Source organism: Coturnix japonica, chromosome 12 (genome assembly GCF_054131305.1).
Source record: "Coturnix japonica strain WE chromosome 12, WE-NBRP24, whole genome shotgun sequence".
Taxonomy (NCBI): Eukaryota; Metazoa; Chordata; class Aves; order Galliformes; family Phasianidae; genus Coturnix; species Coturnix japonica.
Genome location: NC_140674.1, coordinates 3,496,380 through 3,520,050, shown reverse-complemented (window position 1 = coordinate 3,520,050; position 23,671 = coordinate 3,496,380). Strand labels below are relative to the sequence as shown.

The 23,671-nt window shown below is 49.8% G+C and overlaps 3 protein-coding genes across 49 annotated transcripts in view; 2 read left to right on the top strand and 1 right to left on the bottom strand.

Moving 5' to 3' along the window:
- The window catches only part of GIGYF2 (GRB10 interacting GYF protein 2), a 70,070-nt gene extending 59,526 nt beyond the window's left edge, over positions 1-10,544 (top strand). For 38 of the 39 annotated variants that reach the window (XM_085512602.1, XM_015871145.3, XM_085512591.1 and 35 more), the window contains 9 exons: positions 528-686; positions 1,369-1,605; positions 2,163-2,285; positions 2,698-2,901; positions 3,029-3,234; positions 3,529-3,683; positions 5,340-5,509; positions 5,855-6,002; positions 8,778-10,544. In XM_085512602.1, the coding sequence (XP_085368728.1) occupies positions 528-686; positions 1,369-1,605; positions 2,163-2,285; positions 2,698-2,901; positions 3,029-3,234; positions 3,529-3,683; positions 5,340-5,509; positions 5,855-6,002; positions 8,778-8,845 (1,470 nt within the window). In that variant the 3' untranslated portion in view covers positions 8,846-10,544. Of the gene's footprint in view, positions 1-527; positions 687-1,368; positions 1,606-2,162; positions 2,286-2,697; positions 2,902-3,028; positions 3,235-3,528; positions 3,684-5,339; positions 5,510-5,854; positions 6,003-8,777 lie in introns of those variants that run through there. The other variant, XM_085512603.1, reaches the window with a different exon arrangement.
- A 2,170-nt stretch (positions 10,545-12,714) lies between these two features.
- Positions 12,715-17,204, top strand: SNORC (secondary ossification center associated regulator of chondrocyte maturation). 3 transcript variants are annotated; one of them, XM_085512615.1, is made up of 3 exons: positions 12,715-12,950; positions 16,499-16,678; positions 17,069-17,204. In XM_085512615.1, the coding sequence occupies exons 1-3, from the start codon at positions 12,881-12,883 to the stop codon at positions 17,176-17,178; spliced, it is 360 nt and encodes a 119-aa protein (XP_085368741.1). In that variant the 5' UTR covers positions 12,715-12,880; the 3' UTR covers positions 17,179-17,204. The 3 variants fall into 3 exon arrangements, with proteins under 3 accessions (XP_085368741.1, XP_015726646.1, XP_085368740.1); XM_015871160.3 differs by having other exon boundaries at positions 16,496-16,678; XM_085512614.1 differs by having other exon boundaries at positions 16,496-16,698.
- A 479-nt stretch (positions 17,205-17,683) lies between these two features.
- NGEF (neuronal guanine nucleotide exchange factor) overlaps positions 17,684-23,671 on the bottom strand; it is a 33,652-nt gene continuing 27,664 nt past the window's right edge. For all 7 annotated transcript variants that reach the window (XM_015871147.3, XM_015871148.3, XM_015871149.3 and 4 more), the window contains 5 exons: positions 22,392-22,555; positions 21,351-21,506; positions 20,536-20,615; positions 20,040-20,144; positions 17,684-19,678 (listed from right to left, as the gene is read on the bottom strand). In XM_015871147.3, coding sequence (XP_015726633.1) covers positions 19,506-19,678; positions 20,040-20,144; positions 20,536-20,615; positions 21,351-21,506; positions 22,392-22,555 — 678 coding nt within the window. In that variant the 3' untranslated portion in view covers positions 17,684-19,505. The remainder of the gene's footprint in view (positions 19,679-20,039; positions 20,145-20,535; positions 20,616-21,350; positions 21,507-22,391; positions 22,556-23,671) is intronic.

Below are 23,671 nucleotides of genomic sequence, written 5' to 3'. Positions count from 1 at the left end.
AGTTCTACAGATCTGGCACTTGCAGAGGTTACGGTGTCCGTAACTGCTTTGAGCTTCTCCATTTTATTCCTAGTGTCTGGACACGTGGTTTGAGCTTTGACATGCATTTTAGTCCGTGTTTAGAAATGCCTCTAATTAGGAAAAGTTTCCACTTAGAGCTGGCACCCCAAAGCAGAGATTGCTGAGATGCTTTCACATTAAAATATATATGTTCAGGTGTAGTTAGTATAGATAGGGAAGAGGTGTTGCACCCTCCTTTTATTGTTTCCATGTTCAGTGCCATTGTTCTTAAAACCAAAGATAATGCTTGATTCCCTATTTCTTTACTCATTAAAATCATTCATTGATGAGATGCATCAGAACTTGTTAGTTTGAGTTTGTGGTGTTCACTGTTTCGTTTTGCCAGTGCTTAGCTTTGAGCTAAGGAAGCTTTAAGACCATTCATTTGACCAGACCATGTTGTAGTCTGTTGTGTTATGGTTTGTCAGTCGCAGCAGTTATAGATTGACATTCGTTCCCACCTTCAGGAGGAAGCCTTAAGGCGACAACGAGAGCAGGAAATTGCACTAAGACGGCAGCGGGAGGAAGAGGAAAGGCAACAACAGGAGGAAGCACTTAGGAGGTTGGAAGAGAGGAGAAGAGAAGAGGAAGAAAGACGGCAGCGAGAAGAATTAATTCGTAAACAGGTGAAAACCAGCAAAGGAGATTCCTCATACTGGGGAACTTGCACCTCCAGCCCCCTGACTGATAATGCCACAAACCTAAATCAAAGTAATATATGGATGGATTTGTTTTAACTTTCAGGTCCAATTAACATTTGCTACTTACTTCAGAATCCTTTTTCAAAGCCCTTCTTGATGTTCATCCATTTCTGCCCCACCATGCAGTCATCTTGTTAATTAGCATAGGCAACATCTCAGTTTTAGGTCCAACGCTCAGCAGTAATCATCACTATGTCAACTGCTTTTTTTTTTTTTCTTTTATGTTTAAAAAGCCTTTTTTTCCTTTTATTTCTTTCACGTCTCATTCTGTTGAATGCATAACTCTGACTAAATAGTACAAGCAGGTTAAAGAAGGTGCATAGCTTCTAAAAGGAAAACAGCATGAAATTCTGTGGTCTAAACTAGAGATGTCATTCTTTTCCAAGTCTCTTGGTAGAGCAAAGGGGAAACTTGTATTTTGAGAGGATAGCTTATATTATTGAGCTTTCTTGCATGAGAAAAATAGAAGTAAATGAACAATCTGAACATCACAGATTAAAGCCAATAGGCCTGTCTCTCTTCTGTCACGGTCTTAGTGCCACAGAGTACAAGGAATTTGATTTTTCTAAGTCTGCTTAGACTATACTTTTCTTTATGTCCTGGGAAGGAAGAGGAGGCTGCCAAGTGGGCACGTGAGGAAGAGGAAGCTCAGCGGCGACTTGAGGAAAGTCGGCTACGGATGGAAGAAGAGGCAGCCAGACAACGGCTGGAAGAAGAGGAGCGAAAGCGCAAGGAGCTGGAACTCCAGCGCCAAAAAGAGATAATGAGACAGAGGCAGCAACAGCAGGAAGCTTTACGACGACTGCAGCAGCAGCAGCAGCAACAGCAACTTGCCCAAATGAAGGTAGCATTTTTCTGTGGTTGAAATTCTTCCTTAGCCTTGTGTGTGGTGTGGAACCAGAGCAGGATTTAGAGTTGTCTAGGCAAACCTGAACAAAACAGAGAGGCCTGAACTTCCTGGGCAGTGGGTAAGTAGTTGATTTAGAGAATGTTGGGAGACACAAGCAAAAGACACAAGCTGAAAAGTGAGAAATGTTCAGTCAAAAGGAGTTCCTTGAAGAGGGATTTGCTGGTCAGTGCAGACATTTGTTCTGCTTCACTGTGAAGGAAGGGCCGGTGTAAAGTTTAGAGGTTTCAGAAGTCTTTGCTATTTTTCAGACAGTGATATGTTAGCTTATTCTTGATGTGCTGTATCTTTGGTTCTGCAATTTATGAGAGCTACTTGAAGAAACAATTTGTGCTTGAATGTTACTGTATTATTTTATACTTTGAAATGTTGTGTTGAAATTCAGAAGTAACTTTTCCCTGTGCTGTGAGCTTATGTTGTTTTTTCACAGTTATACTTCAGCAGCGTTCTATAAAAGGTTTCACAGTTTCTAGTGATGTTTTCTTTTGTCCCAGCTCCCTTCATCTTCAACATGGGGTCAGCAATCAAATTCAGGAGCTTGTCAATCCCAAACCACACTGTCACTGGCAGAAATCCAAAAGCTAGAAGAAGAACGAGAACGGCAGCTTCGAGAAGAGGTAAACACTGACACTAATGGAGTGCAGCTTTTCTGGAGTGGACTCTGTGTGACTGCTGAACTGTTATTACAAGCAATCTTAGGGAGGTAATAAAGGAAAAGTGCTTGAAGAAGGTATTCCTCCAGGACCTCAAATGTTTAGCAGATTGCACTCATAATTGTTAGATGGAGTAATGCTGCTTGGGGCTAATAAACAGCTTGTATTTCACCAGTTACTTAGTGCATCCTTGTTAAGAACTGTAACATCTCAGTGCATCCTTGTTAAGAAGAACTGTAACAGCTCTAAAACTTCAGAATTCTCCAGAATAAACTGAATGCAATTTAGAAGTTATTTCCTCTGCTAGAGTTTAGAATAGTAATAATCTCTTGAAAGCATGCACAAGCTTTTTTTTTTTTGTTGTTGTTTGCAACAGCAAAGGCGTCAGCAGCGTGAGCTAATGAAGGCTCTCCAGCAACAGCAGCAGCAACAGCAGCAAAAATTATCAGGCTGGGGTAATGTCACAAAACCAACAGGCACTACCAAGTCCCTTCTGGAGATACAGCAGGAAGAGGCAAGGCAAATGCAGAAACAGCAGCAACAGCAGCACCAGCAGCCAAACAGAGTCAGAAATGCTACGGTACGTTCCCTGTTTATCTAATCTTTGTGTAGAAGGCAACAGCACATGACAGTTTTCCTTGTCTGTTCATTGCTGCTCTGCCAGGTCTGGTGCTAATAACCAGGATCTCTTTGTTATGTTTCAACAGCACTCTAACCTGCACACCAGCATTGGGAATTCAGTGTGGGGCTCCCTAAACACTAATCCCAGCAACCAGTGGGCATCTGACCTAGTCAGTAGCATCTGGAGTAATGCTGATACCAAAAACTCAAACATGGGTTTCTGGGATGATGCAGTGAAGGAAGTGGGACCTCGTAACTCGACCAATAAAAACAAAAGCAATGCCAGCCTCAGGTAGGAACTGGGGAAGGAGCTTTTGCCAAGAAGGCTTCCACTCCTGACATGATGACTTAGCAATTGTAGCATCTTCCTGTGTATTACCTTTCTCTTTATCACTCAGGATCTGTTTTAGCAGAAGCAGTTAGTAGGTAACCATTCACACTTTATTTTGTAATCTATTTGAAAGATGAGGTGGTTCTTAAATAGTGCTTGCATTGTGTGAACCAGCGAGTGTCGTAGCACTGTGCTATGTACTGTACATTTAGTGACTCTGGTAGTATATCATGTTTTGTGTTTTCTTTATCTCAGTAAATCTGTAGGTATTACAAGTAGACAGAACAAGAAGGTAGAAGAAGAGGAGAAGCTATTGAAATTGTTCCAGGGTGTTAATAAAGCCCAAGATGGATTCACGCAGTGGTGTGAACAGATGCTGCATGCACTCAACACAGCCAACAACTTAGATGGTAAGAGGTGGGAAGGAATGTGGATACTCCACTGTGGGGAAAAACAATATCTAGTTTCTTTGAGCAGATATTCTGAGTAGGGTAATGACTTCAGTCAAAATGTTTGTAATGCAGTCAGCAAAAAGGTATAATCAAGTAGTGGTCTGAAGAACTGCATCGTCTCTACTAATATCATACGTCAATGAGAACTTGGAAACGTAGTTCTAAAGTCTGCCACCCAGAGCTCTGCTGAGAGCCTTGGTGGTGGATGTATTACCAGACAGATGAATGAGCATCCAGTTCACTGCTTAGTGCACGCCGAATTGTTGTATGTCCCTGTGCAAAGCATTTTTTATTGCGAAATTGGATGGCTTTTAATTACTCTGTTTCAGGGTGCATAGAATAATAGCCAGTCTGAAATCAGACTAATCCCTCCTTATAGCAGAGCACTGCAGACATTCTAGCATTTTCAGTTGTGACCTTTGCAAATCCCTATTCTCCAGTGTCTGTATTAAACAGAATTGTGGCTCTGACTGGAGAACCAGTGCTGCCCCCAGGTGCCAGGATTACATCTCCCAGCCGCAGTGCCACGGCCTCCTGCTGGAGGAGGGGTGCTAGAAGTAACTTGTTGGCTCCACCTGCAGTGTAGTTATTGTATCTGGTGTCTGCAGAGAGGCTGTGGATCAGCATAATAACCAACAAGTAGATCTTGCTGCCAGAATGGAAGCGGGTCAAATAGATTTGGATTGGCAACAGAAGAATGAATTATTTCTAGCTCAGTGATACCTTGAAACCTCAGGCCATCAGGGAAGAGATGCAACATGTGAGCTGGAGACCCAGCAGCGGACTAAGCTGTGGACACTGTTGCACCAGTTACTCATGACTGTGAAATGTGCCTCAATTGAACAAGCCCAAGAGCATGAAACTTCTCTGGGAGGAAGGGCTGTGGCGGAAGTGTGGCACAGTGTTGCTGTGGGTGGTTTCCATAGTGAGCTTCCATGCCTTCAAGGGTGTGTTGTGTTGTGGGTTGCAACCATATCTCGGAATCATAGAATCTTTAGAGTTGGAAGGGGCCTCAGAGGGCCATCTAGTCCAACTCCCACAAACTCCCTTCTTCCAGGCCAGTGATTTGCTTTGCCTTTCTCCATGTTAAAAAGCAAACAAAAACCCACAACAGTAAAACTCAATTAACTGTAAGTACTTCAAACAAAAAGAACATATTAAAGGGGGCTTGCAGGTGAGGTAGCTGTTAAACTCCAGTTACTTGCAGGTCTGGTCAACCACTGAGTGCACTCTTAGGATTTTTCGGCCAGGAGGAGAATGTACTGATGACAGCACTGTGGAAAGGGAGAGTATTTTCCATTGATGCCTGCCACTGAATTTGAATGATCCTCTAACCTGGTGTTGTGTAAAGCTGGTGGGCTCACGTGCCTTTCAGATTGTCAGTTCTTTTTCCTTCTCATTGCATTAGCTGCCTTCCTAACCCTTGCTTTCCTTGTAGGAATGAATGAAACATTGTATTGTGAAACTTTATGGTGTGGAGTTAGCAAGGGCAAGCAGTTTGACATGGCTGCTACATTGGCAAATATTTGAAACAACGATCCAAGGGTTATGTTTTTGCATGTGCGTATTCACACGTCTGCACTCATTCTCTCATGGTCTGCCTTCTTCTTGCAGTTCCCACGTTTGTTTCTTTCCTGAAGGAAGTAGAGTCTCCCTATGAGGTCCATGATTACATCAGAGCATATCTTGGAGATACTCCTGAGGCCAAGGAGTTTGCCAAGCAGTTTCTTGAGCGCCGTGCCAAACAAAAAGCCAGTCAGCAGCGGCAGCAGCAGCAGCAACAGGTACATCTTGCTTGCTGTAGTCTTTAGTAATAGATAATTTCTGTACTTCAGTCTGAGGAGTCAGCTTTTCTGAATGTGAGCAGGACTTTACAGGTCATTGAATTGCAGAGGATAAAGCAGATTTCATGTATGTATTGCAGAGTAAAATATTCTTTATAATTAACAGCTATGGCCAGCTGTGGAACAAGTAGTCCCTTAGCATGCTGATACACTTTAAGAAGATGGGGTAGGTGTGTTGGATGGATGTATCGGTGGCTTAACGCTACCCTATGTGATGTAGAAAGCAGTTTGGTTTAAGTATAAGTAAAGAAAACTTCATTTTATAACATTGTCTTTGTTTTGTAGGATTCGGTATGGGGGATGAACCACAGTTCACTACATTCAGTCTTTCAGACCAATCAAAGTAACAACCAGCAATCGAATTTTGAAGCTGTACAGAGTGGGAAGAAAAAGAAGAAACAGAAAATGGTTCGAGCAGATCCCAGCTTGTTAGGTCAGTTTTTAAAACTAATATTTTCTTCTGGGGAAAAGCCTTGAGTAGTGTAAGAGTCTTGTTAACCTAAATGGAAATACTGAATTCTAACAGGAAGGGTAGCTATTTGAAGTCCTTAGAATTTGTTTCAATATTAGAGTTCTTTAAATAATGCATCAGTTTCATGGAGAACTTACTGGATATCTCTGTTGCTGGGGCAGAGTGGGCCTCAAAAGAGTACAGTGTATGGAGCACAGGATACTGATACTGATGTAAACCGGTGACTGCACTACTTGATCGGAAGAGTCTCTTGTGCATTCTTTCTTTGCCCAAATACAGCAAATACGGCAGATTAGGAACAGGAGTCCTGTAGAGAACCTGTTTGTAGTCCTTGATGTAAAGAGCAAGACAGGCTTCCTCTGTCAGCAACATTGTATGTACTGGGAATAAATTCAGAATGAACCTAGAAGTTGCCTTTAAAAAAAAAAAAGAAGGTGGGGGAGTGGGAATAGATTTAATCTAATTGTATTTATTTGCCTTTTAAAACATTAATATAGTCATAATATTAATTTATGAGAGATGAAAAATAACTTTAAGGACTCTAAAGACCATGTTTTCATGTACTGCAAGTGGTTGTTTTCTGAGACAAGAAGCTGCCTATCATGGATGTGTGGCTGTTCCTTTAGATACCCTGGACTTGTAAGGGTGAGGTAGAACAAATATATTCCAGATAGATCTGAAATTCCTGTTACATGTACTGTAACAAATACATGTGAGATAACTGGCATTCATAGTGGCATGAGGTAAAGAACTGAATGTTTTCTTGTGACCGAGTGCTAGTAGAGGTGAGTGGTAATGTGAAGGGTTACATTTCTGAGCCTCTTGTGCTGTCTGTCTGCAGTGATATGCTTTTGTATAACAGAGGTGGTCAAGAGAGCATTATTCCCATCTTCCTTGTGAAAAGGCCTCTTCAGTACCTGTTTTTGTTTGGAAACCTTCCAGCAGTTTAGAGATGTCAACTCCAAAGAGGAAAGGCAGCTTAGCTGACCTCCGCCAATACTATTCAATTCATGCTAAGTATTTTTCACGTTTACCCAAAAGATTCTTCTAAAAGAGAAGCGTGCTTTGTTTCTTGGTGATGAGCAGCCAGCTTCTTGAGGCTTGGTTGCCTTTATTCTTTCCTACCTTTCTACACATTCTAACCATCTTAGTCAGAAACAATGGTCAGGGTATGAAGGGGGAGAAAAAAGATAGAATGTGGTCACAAGTTCTGAATTGGAGGCAGTGGAGGTGCTGACATCAATTACTGGTTTTGTTTATTGTCCACCTTTTAAAGTGAGGATAGTTGTTAGCATTCCACTACACCATTCACACAGAGTTGTGGGGCTTGGAAGGAGACCTCTGGAAATCATCAAATCGAAACCCCCCACTGATGGAAAGGTTTCTGTTAAGTGTCCCTTCAGAAAGAAGGGCATCATTGAGTCCTGTTGCACGCAAAGCTTAGCTAAGGTTCGCTTGTGGAATACATTGTGCCCACATCTGTGCTGCGTGTGATAAAATGGAAACTGGGCACGTAATTGGTGCACTGGTGCTGCATAGCTCATACTTGTGTAAAGCAGCTCAGTTATTTTCACGTGTAAGGCACTCTCCAGAGCAGCCAGAGCCTTTTGTTTCTTTCCTCTTTGTCCTCAACTAAATCAGTGCAACAACTAAAACATCCTCTCTTCTGATGCTGGAAAGAAATCACTAAGTGCAATTATGACGTTTCTGCAGGGAGATCTAGCATGTACAGCTTCTAAAATACGATAAAAATGATTCCAAAGGTTTGTAGCTGCCACGAGAGGGAGCCAGGGCAATTTACTCACCATACAGAGCAGGGAGCTTTGGAGAAGCTGATGGCTGTGAAAATCTGTTTGTTTTGTGGCATGGAGGAAGTTGCATAGCAGACTCAAAGGCAGTGAAACGCCAGGTGTGTGTTAAACAACCTTTGCACAGAAAGGATTTTTCTTCTTTCTTACACTTTATATGATGTGGGTACAACAAAACGCCAGGATTTCAGTGTTCAAGTTGCATCGTGTGAAACATCAGAATTCTTCCTTGTAGAAAATGCTGACAGAAGAGTGAGGAAGAAGTTCAAACATCCTCAGCACTATTACGAGTTCATGTAGAAGTTCAGATGTATTTTGAGCCCTCTCTGTAGCCCTTTATACTTCAATACACATTCGTGTTGTCCTTCTGAGCCAGGGGACTTTAAATAACAAAATAAAGCTGTGGAAATGCATGGAATTTCTGCATGCACCTGTGCTTCCAGAGCCAGGAGTGGAATTGCTCATTGCTCCTGAAGTGCTGAGCATGAGCAACACTTCCGAGTTCACACAGCATCTGTTTCTACCTCTTGACTGTGTAAGTGGTGTGATAGGTGCTTTGAAGTACCAGTTGACCCAGACACGCTGCCTTGCCAAGCTGCATCTCCACAGTGCCTAGATCTGGCACTAACTCTTCAGATACCTCCTCAGTGAAGGTTGTGACTGTGCTTCTGTCAATTGTGTTACTTAACTAAGTATGTGGTTTATCTTTGACTTATTAAAGAGGGGAAAAAAACAAACAAAAAAAAAAAAAACAAAAAAAACCAAACCCCAGCAATTTGGGTAACTATATCTGTCCATATGTAATTTTCCTTTGGGTTTTTACTTGGTGTGTTTTATTCACTTTAACAACTGCTGCATATAACAGATGCGTTGCATCATATAACATTTACCACAACCAGATTTAACACAACTCCTTTTTGGCTTGCAGGGTTTTCAGTGAATGCCTCATCAGAGCGGCTCAACATGGGAGAAATAGAGACTTTGGAAGACTACTGAGCATGTGCAAATCAACTGGCTTTTGCTGCATCTGTTAACCCTGGATTCTCCATTTTGGACACAGTACTCTCCACCATGCGTTCTTCTTTGCCTCGCAGTGAATCACAGAATTGGTCATCTCAGGCTGCTGCTTCTGGCTCCAACCAGCCCTTTCTGCCCAGGACTGCACGGGTGCTCCTGCTGTCTTGAGAATCTGCTCGGGAGTCAAGTGAACTTTGTTCGGAGTCCTGGGAGGGTGGGAGATCAGATTTGTTCACAACAAAGCTCATTTGGGCAGCAAGCTTTCACTGTGCTGTGATTTCTTCTTCTACTGACATACCTGGAAAAAAATCAATTGGGATTCTGCAAAAAAACCGTTGCTTCTCTCTCCTGGTTACTCTTACCACATCCAACACTTGCACAGTCGTGAAGAGAGAGTTTGTGGTTAACAGATGTTGGTCAAAAACAAAATGCCACACAGTTACTGACTTCTGCGCTCCTTCAGGGCAAGAGGTGCTCTCCCAACCAGGAGTTGCATTCATAAGCTAACCTTAGAACTGGCAACAGCAGGAGAAGGGCGGTGGCGGGCACAGTTTAGCTTGGGTTGGTTTGAAGTTGCACACCCCCCTGCCAGCCCTTCTCAGCACATTATTTTTCGGAGGGAACGCTCGAGTCTGTCTTCGTTAGGTGGTGATGTTGAAGCTGTCGGAGTTTCCTGTCAGCATATCCAGCCTTCTTGGACAAGTGGGGACTTGTGCTCTCGTGGGGAGGAAGAGGGGGGATATCTCTTCTTTCAGGTTGAATTTATCCCTTGAAATGGTACCTTCTGAGGGTTAGGACCAGTTTGTTTTGAGCTCTTCTCCTGCAAATTTGTCTCGTTTAAGAGACAGTAGGATCTTTACCACGTGGATCTCTAGTCTTTGGTGTGAGTGAACACTGGCTTTCACATCTGTACCCCTGCAGTCTTAGCTAGTTGTCATTTCCAACAGTGCTTTGGTTAACAAGCGGAGATGCCCTTTTGTAATGGAAAGAGACTGTGGAGGGCGAAGCTAAGTGCAGTGACAGCCCTGCTTGTCTTCTACATGTAAAACTACATCACGCGCCTTCACTTGGATCCATAATGTTTAAGTATGGAATCACAACCTTCCTCTCTCACCAGAAGATTGCCACCACCTTCCTTTCTGCACCCCCCCACCCACGTGCACACACCACACAACCAATCTAAAACTGCCAAATGCACTTAGTTTCAGCCCCCTGGTCCCATCTCCCATTCCCAGAGGGGCAGAACCTGCAAAGGGAGCCACGCTACAGGTTTGGTGGAGGTGTGTGAAGGTCTCTTTGTCGTCACTGCCTAAAGAAAACAGCCTGAGTTGCTCAAGAGCAGTTTGGCTTTGAATTTCATTTTGTTTGATTTATTCCTTTTTTTGGGGTCACCTTCTCCTCCTCCTCCTCTCTCTTCCCCCAGCCCCCAATCGTGTACAGTAACTATACAGAGACTGCTGCAGACTTGTATATAGTTTTTGGATCCAATAGCATGGAGAGACTCGGAACTGTCGCAAATCTGGTCTCCCTGTCTCCTTTGCTTTGTAAATTCATAAAAGGGGGAAGAGGGGTAGTTAAAATGTTTACAAAACTTTAAACTCCCTCTGAACTTTTGCCAGTGTGGGAGGGGGGGGGGGAAAGAGAGAACTTAAATAAAACCTGGTTGTATTATATCTGAGAGCAAATCTTCTGCTTGCTTTTGTCAAAGCTGAGTTTTGAGATAATTCCTGGTGCTAAAACTGACCCAAAACTCAACTCTGATCAGCATTCGTCACGAGATGAGGAAATGCACGGGATGTGGAACAACTGCTGCTTTATTTCTTCCCCGGTGGGGAACACCGGTGGTTTTTTCCTGCTTGATAATTTCAGAGTTCAAATAAACAGCAGTCAGTTGAGATTGGACAACTTTGACAAGAAAGCTTTAATTTCTGTCCCCCTCTCTGCATACAGGAACATGTGTGTGCCCACTTCTTAATGCAGGAGAGGTGAGGCCATGGCTGGCTTTGTGTTACTGCAAACCTGTGCTCGCAGAGCCTTCCTTCTGCCAGCTGCTAACCACCCTCACTCCAAAGGAGAGCTTTTATTCCCCTCCTGACATAAAGGCCCCACAGACTCCTTGCAGGCTTCCCTTTCTAGACTATTATCTTTTTTTCTGCTGCTTGGTTTTGAGTGGGAAATGCGAGTAAAGGCTAACGATGAATGTTCTTCAGCCATTCACATGGCAAGAAATACCAAGTTGGTGAAGACCTAACTGTCATAGTTCTGAGTTACGTTTGGCTGTGGTCTCGGGGAGAGCAGCGTGTGCTGAGGCTGGTAATTTGTTTTAAGATTCCAGTTGACCTTAGTGTATGAGCTGTCTGCTTCTGAAGCACTTGGGTGTTGTAATGGTATGGTCTCATTTCTGCAAGCTAATTTCAGAATACTACAATAAGCAAAAGCCTGTTAATTTCTAGCTCGGTTGGGGAATGTGACCAATCCAGTGACTGCTAAATGGAAACACAGCAATGCAAGCACGGAAAAGGTGCATTAACTTGTCATGCCCTGAGGACCTTGTGGGGCTTCAGAGAGCCTGTGGGTAACAGACCAGGAGGGAAGAGAACTGGTTCTCATGTATTTTACCATGCTGACTTTGCATGAAGGTAAGACGATGTGTTCAGATCATGTGCTTGGATCACCTTACCCACCTCATCACCCCCTCTGGGGCAGAAAGGGCCTGTTTCAGTAGCAAAGGTGTTTGTTTCAGTAGAGTTGGGAAAAACAGGAGCTACAGCATTGTGACTGCAGCTGATGTATTTATGCACTTCAGTCTCCTTTTCAGACAGGACATGGAGCTGGATGGCTAACGGGGCTGTGCTGAGCTCTGACACGATGCTGAGTTTGATGCAAGAGTTCTGAGGTTTCTTTTGAGCACGTATCACCAGGTTATAATCCCAAACTTCTCATTTTATTGCAGGGGCGGTGTGCAGTCCTCTGGTTTTCCTGTGTCCCCTCACAGCAAAGCACTGTTACTGTTAATGGCAACAGGCAGAGCCATTTTAAAGGGCAGCTGAGCTGGGTCTGGCTGCTTGTCAGCCAAAATGCAGGGAGATCCTTTCCTAGAAAGCTCTGCATCTGAAACATACGGTAAAGCCATTATATTTTCAGCAAGGAAAGAACTGATATTGGGGATGAGCAGAAGTGAAGTGTTTCATCCTCAGACCATCTCATAGTAATAGCTTTTTAAAATACTTGTGGAATTCCTCTGCTGGCAAACCAGTATCCTCCCTAAGTTCTCTCCCAAGTCTCTATCAGTGCATGTCTGACTGAAAACAAACCTCCATTTCCTCTGCTGGGAAGCTCTCTGTGCCCACCTGGAGGGGCAGAACCAAGGGATGGAGGGCAGAGTGCTGTGGGAGGAGGCGGTGTCTGTTCAGCTCAGCTGGGAGGATGCTGCTGTGGTATGGCATCACAGATCCAATGGAAGATGCCAAGAAGGGACAATTGTGGCTCCTAGTCCACCTCTGTTACACCCACAAAACAGGGATGCCATGGAGCTGCTCTGTCTTAAAGTATTTGGTTAAAAAGATGGAGTTTGTTCTTTTGCTGTGCCCAGCTGGGTCAGACCACCCCCGCCTGCACACAGGAGAGCCCAGCCCTCATGGTGTGCTCGGTTTTGGGTATGTGCCCCAGTGCAGCTTGTGTTGTCCCATGCTGGGTGCTGGCTGTGGGTAGGCTCAGGGCTGGGTTTGCCAACAGCTGCCCGGTGTGCTGGCAGCAGAGACCCTGCGAATGGCCTGGCTGCCTATGGGCTCGGAGACACAGGTCCTGGAGGGTGGAGCTGCCCTGGGAGGAGGTGTGCTCGGGGATGCAGAGAGGGGGAGTCTGCTGGGCTGCACGCACTCTGTCCACTTGCTGTTGTGAAGGAATTTTTGACCTGACCAGACCCAGTTTTTTATTATACCAGTGAAATTTCCAAGTTGTTTCCTACTTGGAGGAGTTTAAGAATTCCTGCCAACGCCTTTCCAGAGGGAAGCCATGCTCTGCCACAGAGCCCTGCGCCTGCTCCTGCTGACACTGTGCTTCCTGCTGCCCGCTGCGCTGGCAGGTAAGGGTCTGCGTTTGCATTTGACCCCCAAAAGGGGAGATCCTCACTAACTGCCCCTGCTCTCTATCATCCCGTCCTCCTTTCCCTCCCTAAAATCTGCCGTATGTACTTATTGAAATATGGTTGAGTGATGGAAGTTGATTTTGGGTAGCGCTGAGTAAGAACGTACTCTCCATCCTGGGTCCACGTATCTGCTGGGAAAACCTGGATAAATCCTGTGCCTTCTGTTAGGCTGAATAGCAGCGGTGCTTGTGTGAGTGCTGGCAGCTGTGGCCAGGTGTGCTCTGTGGTGGGGCTGCTTGTTTGCCTGCTGATCGTGGTAGGAAAGCATTCGAATCATGGAGAGAAACATTTTCCTCCAGCTCAAGACTGTGTGGATCTCTGGTGCCTTCTGTGCCCTTCCCAGTGCTGCACATACAGCAGTAAAAGCATCTGTGACAACGCTGAGCTCAGCCTGAAGCTGAGCTGTGTGCATGGTTTGGGTTTCCAGCCAGAGGTGGCTACAGAGAATGGCCCGAAACAGCCAACAGGCTGCAAGGGGAGCAGGGCTGGTGTGAGCCCTGTTCTGTTGGGCACTCTTTGTTGAGGAGGTTGTTAAGTTTGGCCCCATCTGCTCCTCTTAAAGCCTCTGAAATGCAGACAGGGCCGGACGGGTGGCTCAGGCCAATGTGACAGCAGAGCACAGCACCTCCTTACCTGAATTATTCTTCTGACCAAGAGCTGTAGGAGCAGCTCCCTCACAGCCCGTTCTTACATCTTGCCCTAAATAGTGGCTATGTTCCTTCTCAAACACCAGGCTTTGGTTTTCCTCTGCTGCAGCATGTATCATAGCACCAAGTTTCAGTTTGTTCTGTGCTTGTGCTCCCCCACAGCAGTGCTCCTCCCACAGACCAGGTGAGCTCTTTGTCTTAACTGCTTGCTTTTGCTCTGCAGGCATCAGCTGGAACAGTTCAGTGGAACTCTGAGCTGAAATTCCTTCCCCTCTTTCTTCCCCGTGTTGGCTCTCTGTGTGGGGCTGGGAGCTTTGCTCTGGTGGATGTGTGCTTGGATGCAGGAGCACAGCAGAGGCTCAGTGCTAACTGTTCCCTTTCCAATGTGTGAGGCCTCCTTACGTTTGTTCTGTGCTACCTCTGAGCAGAGCCATGGGGAACAGCCTCTCCAAAGCAGAACTGGGCTCTGCTGTGGACGAGCACTTACCCATCCCTGTCTGTCTGCACGGGGCTGTCAGTGCACAGTGGAATTTTTCTGCATCTCACTGTGTTAGAAGAGGAAATTTCCTGCCTTGTGCTGACAAAGAAGGGAAGAGCATGCAGGCAACTCTGCACCCTGGGCGCGCACACACACACACACACAGCCCAGCCTTTCTGTAAACAAGTTCCTTTCACATTCATCAGAACCGCAGCTCGCACTTCCAGCGCTGCACACCACAGGCTGCCCTTTGTGTTCCATCAAGGCCTCCTTTCAGCCCTGCTCTGGCCCTGTGCCTGCTGCGGCTACCTGGGGCCGGCCAGCCCCTGCCCTCCGTGTGGGCACAGCCCTGCTCAGCACGGCCTTCCATCCTCATGGATGTAGCACTGAGGGTTGTGGGTCAGTGGTTGGACTGAGTGAGCTGAGCGGTCCTCCCAACCTTCGTGATTCTAAGGGTTCAGAGCCCCGTGTGAAAGGGCAGAGCAGCAGGAGGGCTCTGCAAGGCCGGGCTCTGAGTCGTGTGTTTTGTATGTGGGCTCCCAGGTTTGTGTTTTGAGCTCGGATGGAAATACCTTACACTGCAGTGGGGCGGCCTGGGGAGGAAAGCAGCAGAGCATGAGATGCTGTAAAGGATGGGAGAAGGCCTCATCCGAGGACTGTTTTCTGTAGCAACATGGTTTTGTTCTCATGGATAACACAGTGAGAGGGTTATTAGGAAGCTCTTGAATCTTGAGCACTAGAATGTGAGAAGTGAATAGTTTGTAAACTTAAAGCTGCGGCCATTCCAGCAGGTCTGTTGGGGCTGGATGCAGCTCCTTGTGGTCTCCAACTGGATCAGCGCTGTGCTCCTTGTGAACTGCTGACACTTATCATCTCCTGGCCGAGGTTACTGGGCTGGAGGTGGGCAGTTACTCCAGAAGGCAGCAGGTCACCTCCTTGTAACCAGTGTAAAAAGGTGCAAACATCTGCAGCCAAGAAGAAAAACCCCAGGGTTCTGAAAGGATGTGAGCTGTGAATTTGGCATCGAGTCAACCTGTAAATGGCCACGAGAGGCGGAAGGGTGTGTGACCTCACGTTACAGCAGGGTGTGCTGCCTCTTGTCAGGAACACGAGCACCTGTCCTCCTCTATCTCTACAGAGTTCTTGGGCGAACAGGAGCAGGAAATGCTACTTTGCCATTGATACTTGGCTTTCAAGTTTCAAAACCTCTATCCAGCTCTTAAAAATCACCAAGATCGTAACAAAAATTAAACTGCTTCCTCCTTATGTGGCTATCAGAAAGAAGTCCTGTGCCCTGCTCTGAGAGCTGCTGTGATTTCTCCTGGAGTCTACAGAAGAGATCTCCGGGTCCTGGTGCTCTCTGAAAGGGATGCACATCTCCAGCCCTGCAGGGTGGGTTGGGAGAGGCCCTGCTGAGGGCACGGGTGTTTCTGGGGAGCCTTTGTGGGGTGCAGAACTCTTGTGGAGAGCACAGGATGCGGCCTTTGACATGGGGGTCATGGATGGGCTGAGTGTGTGAGTGCTGCCCCGAGTGGGTCACTGTGGGAATGGCACAGAGCTCAGCCTAGGGCTGCTGGGCTGCTGCCGGGGCCAGAACTAAGCTGGGAACTCAGTGATAATCCTGTCGTGGCCATAGGTGCAGAAAGGTCTTTCCTGATCTACCTCAGAGCAGCACTCTGGTTCTGCAGGCAGCTGTGAGTAAGGCCAGAGCTGCTCCTTGGTGCTTGCTGGGTTGTGAGATGCTGCTGCCACGTCCAGAGCAGTGGCTGGAGCTGATCCTCGTGCTCACCCCTCCTGCACAGACAGCTCAGTGCAGCCTCGTGCAGGGCTTGCTGTGCTGCTGCCAGGTGGCCCCATCCCTCCGGCACACGGCAGCTCTGTTTCTCATCCCACGCTGTTGGCTCCGACTCTTCTTTCCTTCTCGGCCCAGAGAACCGCTGTGTCGGTTCAGGTGGGTCCTGGTGTTGGATGCTGCTCGTTCCTTTCTCGTCTCCTCCCGTTGCCGTGTGACATTCCCAGTGGTTTCACAGGGAGCAGAGGAATGTCTCCTGCCGCCGCCAGGGCCCACTTCAACAAGCCGGGCATTGATGGCAGCGCTGCGCTCAGCCACACACAAACAGGGAGGGCTGCGGTGCCTTCCCCAACCCCACGGGGGGAAGGAATAACAGGATGTGGATGGCGACATCAGAGCGCAGTGCTGCTTTCATCTCCTGGCACGGGGTGGGGGGGGGGGGGGCAGAGGGAGCTGGGGCTCCCATGGGGGCTGTGTGCTGTGCACCCTCTGCACCCCATGCTTTGTGAGCACACCGACTCCAGCCATCCGCACACAGCAGTGACTGTGGCTGTCCATCTCCCAGCAGAGCACCTGCGGGGCCCACTGCCCACACTGTGGAACGAGCCTGCAGAGCTGCCCTCCGGATCCGGCCCCTTCGATGCCACCACCACCGCCCGGCTCTCAGATCCCACCGCCTTCACCCCATACACCTCCGAGCTGGAGCCCGAGGACACCACCCACCTGCACCGCCTGGATGCTGGGGACGGTACGGGGCTGGATGCTGGGGTTGGTACAGGGCTGCCACTCAGGAAATCCTCACTGTGCATTTGCTCTTTCTGGGCCTGCCACCTCCTGGGAGGGGGCTGGAGGTGGCCGGTCCCATCAGCCCTACTGCCTGCTCAGGGCCATCTCCCAGCCCCAAAGCAGGTGCTGTGGCCTCCTCCTGCCTGGGTCCACACTTGGCGCTACTGCATGTGCCCGAGCCCAGGCAGGAGTGTGCATGGGGCCACACTGCATGGGGGACAACGGTACTGGGACACCTGGGGGCGGGGGAGGGGTTGACAGGAGGGTGTCCTGGGGGGCCAGGATGTGCAGGGCAAAAGGGGTGAACCCCACCGCCCTTCCCCTCACCCTATTGTGATTTCTATCCCTGCAGGCTCCCTGGGGCCCGGAGCTATTGGTGCCATTGTCATCGCCTCCCTCCTGGGTACGTCAGTACTTGTGGCCTTGGTTGTCATCACGCTGAGAAAGTTCTCTGCCTCCTGAACCCAATAAAAGATTTCTGTACCACAGCTGCCCTCTGTCTGCTCCCCATCTGCACCTTAGGCCCAGTGCAGGGCAGCACTGCTGCACCCACATTGCTCCTCATGTGCTGCTCTGCTGGGAGCACTGAGTGCTGTCAGCTCTGCTGCAGCAGTGTCAGCCCACAACTGGGTGGGCTGCAGAGGTAATGGCGCTGGGGATGGTGCTGGTAATGGTGCTGGTAATGGTGCTGGGGATGGTGCTGGTGCTGGGGATGGTGCTGGGGATGGTGCTGGTGATGGTGCTGGTGCTGGTACTGGGGATGGTGCTGGTAATGGTGCTGGGGATGCTTTGCACAGCACTTCTTGGTGGGAAAGGATTGCTCAGGTGTTGTAAGTCACACCTGTGTGTTACCTGGCCCCATGTTCTCATCCCTCCCTTCTTTTCACCCCCTGCCTGTGGTCCTGCAGTCACGCTGGGGCAGGGACCTGTGGCGCTGACAAGGAGGAAGGAGATGCCGGCACGCTGCTCTGGTGCTGGCTCACTCAGCTATATTTCATCACACGGAAAACGAGACGACAAGAAGTTCCCCTCAGTGCCCCGCAGCAGCCTGGGGGGCTGTGGGGGCTGCAGCTGTGTGCCCATGGAAAGGTGTGTGTGGCTGAGACTGAGGAAATAACACTGGCTGCCACTCGGTGCCTGGAAACAGCACGGCCTGAGCCTGGGGTTTGAAGTCATAAGAAGTCACAACAGAGCTGGAGCAGCTGGAGGGAGTCCAGGGTGTGAGGGGACAGCGTGAGGCAGCCCTGGGCCCCTCTCATCCCACAGGCAACACAGCCAGGTGCCGGTATCCTGATGGTGGGGAATCTGGGCTCCTCCACTGGGGTACAGCTGCTTCTGGTAGGTGAGGGAGCACTTCTGTACTGCCAAACAGCCCCTGCGGGGCTTCAGCACCGGGCTGTGCTGGCTGTGGCTCTGCCAAACTGGATGGGCTGTGATGTGCTCAGTTCGGTGGGTAAGCCCATTGCATCAAGCTGGAGACCCTCCCTGGGGCCCTGTGTGTGGTGGCATGGAGCTGCCCCAAGGGAGGACCCGCTTCTGTGCTCCCTTTGCTGCAGCTTCCACCAGCTGTATCCTGGGCTCACTGCACACCCCTCACACAACCAGAACCCCACGCTGCTCTCTGTCCCCTTCCGCAATACAGCCTGCAACCGCTGCAGCACATGGCAGTGCCTGGAAGACTCCTTGCTGCGTTACAGAAACACCCAATAGCCCCGGTTCCATAACGGGTGGTGGCTGCAGCTCAGGACCAGCACAGCCCATGCTGTGAGCCCAGTGCTCTCTGCTGTGGTCACACGTGGGGCTGTTTGTGCCCTGGGCTTCATGCGATGCTCAGTGCCACAACTGGAACAGGTGATGGTCTGGCTCTGCTTGCGACAGAGGACCGTGTATATACATGAACTGTACAGGGAGGCTGCACACAGCTGGAGGTGTGGGTTACAAGCATGCAGGCGTGTTGCTGAGCCTTCTTACTGTGCAGCACAGCAGCTCCTGGGGTGCTGTCAACTCACCGCATGGTGCTCGCCCACCGGCACTCCTGGAGCCCTGCAGTGTGCCACAGTGGGTACAGCAGACACCATGTGCAGCCTGTCTTCCCAAAAGCACTGGATCAGCCTGGGAATGCCACGGTGCCACGCTTCTGCAGCAGCTGAGGGAGGGGGTGAGCCATGGGGCAGGACCCAGATGTGCTTTGAAGCCTTCAGGTGAGCAGGGGTGGAGGCTGGGGCCTCTGAGGTGGGGCTGCTGGTGGAGCAGAGCTGTGTTCAGAGCGCTGGGGAGCAGATCGAGGGTCTACAAAGGGATGCCTCCATCAGCTTCACTGGGGAAATGGTGTCCTGGGGTCTGTGTGAAGGGGTGTCAGGTGGTTCCTCCACTGGAATTCCCACCCCTGTGAGGTGCAGCTTTAAGAGAGCCCCTCACTCAAATGGTAGCGATGAGGTGTCAGTGAGCAATGCTAATTGCTGAGTTCTATTTGCTGCCCCAGGTTCCCTCGCTGGTCAGCTGGCTGGCACCCAGGGCCTTCATGTGGTGCAGTTTGGGCTCATGCTCTTTGGAAAGGGGTGATTTCAGCCAGCCCAAAGCACTGCTCTCCAAGGAGGGCTCAGCACTGCAGAAAGCACGGCAGGCTGCCTGGGAATGGAGGTCCATGCGTTCAAAGGTGGACGTACTTGGTGTGGCACACCAGGTCCCATGCCATGGCCCCCAGCACCATGGCTGTGTCCCCCCAGCTGGCAGCCTCTGTCCTCTGCCCCTCTCCCAGGGCTGCTCCCCACACGTGGGGATGCCAGCAGTCATTGACGGTTCCTGCTGCCCAGTTTCCTCCGCTGGCTGTCATCTGACTTGTGCACCCGGAAACATTCCTTCAAGTTCTGGGCTCGGATTTTGGGGTTCAGGATCTCCTCCCCGATAGAACTGGGGAACCAGCCCCTCTCCTGGTCGTGGAGCCGCTCCCCAAATATCCAGCCTAAGCAGAGACAGAGAACAGGGGTCAGTGGGGAAGGTCAGAGCATCACTTCCACCCTGGGACGGCTGCTGTGAAAGAGCCCACAGAGCTGGCAGTGCCTTCTGGAAGCTGCTGTTGGCTGCTCAGGGTAAGGACAGCTCTGGGTTACACACTGCTGGCTGCATCAGCCCTGCCCTGACCCAGGGCAGCTTGGATTTGCAGAGCATTGGGAGGAATGACATCCTTGTTCTACTTTCAGCTCTCTCAGCTGCAATGCTGACGTTGCCTTCTCTCTCTGTGGCTAAAGGACCCCTCCTGGCTGCCCAGCAGCTGCCTACCCAGGGAGAAGCCCACCCCTCGGCTCCCGTCCCATCCCCCGTACCATCATCTGTCTTGTCCAGGATGTTGAGGACATCAGCCAGCTCCAAGGACAGCTCATCCGGCTGCTGGGCCACGTAGGGGTGGACACACTGGATCTGCGGGCAATCTGCAGGGAGACAGGAAGAGAGCGAGGGATGCACAAGCAGCTCAGGTGGGTGTAACACTGCAAGCTCTGCGAATGCTCTGATCCAGTGAGCAACATTGCTGAGGCCATGGGGTGAGGGGAGGCACAATGGGGAGGAGTGCTGCAGGGAAGGGAGCTGGGCACAAGGCTCTGCACTGCCATCCACTGAGCAGCACAGAGGGGTGGAGGGGGCTGCTGCAGCCCAGCCTGGGCTGGAGGGGAGCAAAGTCAGAGCCAGGACTGGAGACAAGTGGGTGCTGGTGGGAGCCCAGGCAGAGGCCGGCTTCCAGAGTCTGGGGCTGGATGGGGAGATCAGCACAGAAAGGCCCTGGGTAGGGCTGAAAAGCCCTGGACACAACACAGTGACTCTTACCAGAAAGTCTGGATGTAAATGAAACAAACTTGGTCCTCCGGTTCGGGGCCAGTGAAATCATCCAACGCTTCATCTCACTCCTGGACAAGGGTGAGAATTGGAGGCCATGAGCACGAGAAAGTCCCAGAGACTGCAGACACCTCCCTGAGCAGAGGCAGCCCTGGCCTGGTTTATCATCCTCTGCACAGCTCAGTCTCACAGACGTCAAACGTGCGTGTGCCCTGCATAATGTGACTGACATCTCTATTTTCAGTGCAGCAAAGCTGCAGTCACATGCCTGGGAGAAAGGTGCAGCTCACTACACTGGGGGCTCATCTCCCTGATCCTGGTGTTGCAATGTGCTGGGGGGGTCGGCTGCACCCCCAGGCCTGCAGGACTGTGTGGTCTCAGGTGGGGCTGCTGTCTGCACGAGATGTCAAGAGCTGTCAAGCAGGAAAGTAACATCAATCTGAGGGTGTGTGACCTCCAGTAGCTGTGGAACTGGTGGTGCATGTGTACTTATATAACACCTCTAATTGCGAAGAGCCGTGCCTAGAAAACGGTGAGCCTGCTAAGACTCGGGTCAATGAGAAAGTCAGGCCCTGAGCTCCAGAACACCCTTGTGAGTGAGCCAACTTCACTTGTGCATTCGAGTAGGAGAGAATGAAGACGGCCTCGCAGGAGTGATGTGCAGGGCCAGCTATGCAGCCTTAAGGCCAGCTGCAGCAGTGGCACCCCACCTGCCTGGCCCTGGTGAGCTGTAGGAGCTGCTCCCCTTGTGGAGGTGCAGGGAGCACACGGTGCTGAGCCCAATGCAGTGCTGGCATGGTACTCACTGCGATGATGCCTTCAGCATGTAACTGGCCTCCCGGTCATCGGCGTTCTCCAGCAGCCTCAAGATGAAGACGTTGGCCAAACTCTGCCCCTGGTCTTCTAACTCCTCTACCCGAAGAAGCCCCCGGGGCGCCGAGTCGAACACTTGGTACTTGTCTCTGGGAGAGGTTAAAGAGGAGAGAAGGAAAAGTATGGTGAGACAGTTTGGCTTCATCCACCCAGATGTGTACCTGGGGACAGACCCAGCACCGCTGTGTGGCAGGAGGAAAAGGGATGAGCAATGGCTACAAAACCCCACTGCAAAGCAAGAGAGCCTCTCCTTGCTCAGCTTTTGTGGTCCCACATGGCCTAAAGCAACTTAAGTTGTTTGCTGTCTGTGTGACCCATGCTCAAAACACAGACAGTGCTCCTCCAAAGGGGTCTGTGAGGCTCAATTCATTCCTATGTCAAATGCCTCCGTGTTCTTTGGATACGAGCTGCAGTAGAAGCAAAATGTTTCCAGGCATGCAGACACTGCAGTGACACGTCTGTAAGAAACAGGACTACCGAGATGCTCCCTAATGGTGAGTGTGGTTAATGCCACAAAGAACGTGCTGTTCTCTGGGCCCTGTTTGTGTTCACTCGTCTCTAGTTGCACAAAACACAGTCCTAAGCACCGCACCATTCCTGAGGCAGGTTACATCATGTTAAATATAATCCCTGGCTGCAGGCATCAACCGATACCCCTCCCTGCTGCTCAGATTTTCTGGACTCTTAGAGATGTAACTGACTAAATATGAGCTGTTCCTCTGGCAGCGATGAGTCAAAGCTGACAGGAAGACGGGCCTCCTGGATCAGCCCACCAGCCTCTGGATCTCGCTGCCACCCCACATAAACCAACCAATACACATCTCTTACCCTGCTGGGAGACCTGTTTGATACCTGTTTGAGCCCTGCTTGCCACGAGGCTCCATCTGGAGAAGATGCTGGCCATGATGCTGGCTCACTGACAGTGCTTACAAAGGGCTCAGAGCACCCACGTGCTGCCTGCGTTTTGCACTCACCCTGGAATCTGCCGGCAGATGACCAGCAGGTCGTTGAAAAGGAACAGGTAGATTTCTCTGAAGAGTTTCTTGGTGCGAAGCGTCCGCGACGTCTTTGGGCCGTTCATTTGCTGCAGCTCCCCCTGCTTCAGCAGCCAGCGGGAGTGAGAGATGATGGGCACAGACTAGGAGAGAGATGAAGGCAGCCGAGATCAGAAGAGCAACAAACCCGTGGACTTAAGTGGTAAAGATGCTGAAAGCAGCAGGAGATGCAGGAGGAAGTGAGTTCCCATCAGAATGACTCGCAGTGCATTGGATGGAGAGCTACACAGGGTGCGGTGTGCTCTGCCACCCAGCCCACAGCCCAGCACAGGGTGTAACTGCTACGATGGTGACACAGCAGAGGCCCAACGACAAGCAAACAGTTGAGGATAGTGGTGTTGGAGTGCCAAGTGCCAGATTTAAACACCAGGCTACGCCCTGCAAACCCAATCCTGTCTCTGGTGCATCTGATGTCTCATCACCTGGGCTGAACCTTCCTGGCCAGAGAGGCCGTCTTTAAAAATAGCTGGATTTTTGGCTACAGGAAAACATGTTGAATGAATTCTCACTGGTTGGGTCCCTCCTGGCCAGGAGGAGATACTGCCCAAGCAGCAACAACAGCACTTCTGTTAAAGCTTTACCACACAGCAGGGCACTGAGGCCCTGGCACTGCTGCCCAGAGAAGTGAGGGTGCCCCATCCCTGGGGGTGCTCAGGGCTGGGCTGGATGGAGCCCTGGGCAGCCTGAGCTGGTGGGAGGCAGGCAGCCCATAGCAGGGGCTGGGGCCGGGTGGGCTGTAAGGTCACTTCCAACCCAAACCACTGTGTGATTACCTCAAAAACAAGAAGCCCAGAACAAAGCATGCCTTATATTAGAAGAACACTATGTTTTTGGTCAAATAACCGAAATATTAGAAATACCCCTTCCACCTTCACTCCTTCTCTGTGCTCACCACACATGCTGTGGTGCACCCTTTCTTTTTGTGCCCTTGCACTGCTTATACCCCTTGTCAGTGCCCAGGACAGCCTGCCCCAGGGCCAAGCCAGCCCTGTCTGGCATCACCACTGCAGCTGGAAGAGACGAAGGCAGCCTTGTGTATACTGCAGCCCAGTGCTGTCCTGCAGACTGTGATCTAAGTGGACCCAGAACAGACCATCAGCAGGTAATTAGTCTGTACTTAATGGATAAACACAATAATTAATTACAAATTGTGAGGCAGACTTCATTTTGGTACTTTCCAGCTTTGAAGTGTTTTGCTT

Excerpts from the sequence above, each read along its gene's own strand:
- SNORC (XM_015871160.3), top strand. The coding sequence starts at position 12,881 with ATGCTCTGCCACAGAGCCCTGCGCCTGCTCCTGCTGACACTGTGCTTC. Across the intron at positions 12,951-16,495 it reads GCTGCCCGCTGCGCTGGCAG|CAGAGCACCTGCGGGGCCCA; the intron begins GTAAGGGTCTGC and ends TCCATCTCCCAG. Across the intron at positions 16,679-17,068 it reads CCGCCTGGATGCTGGGGACG|GCTCCCTGGGGCCCGGAGCT; the intron begins GTACGGGGCTGG and ends CTATCCCTGCAG.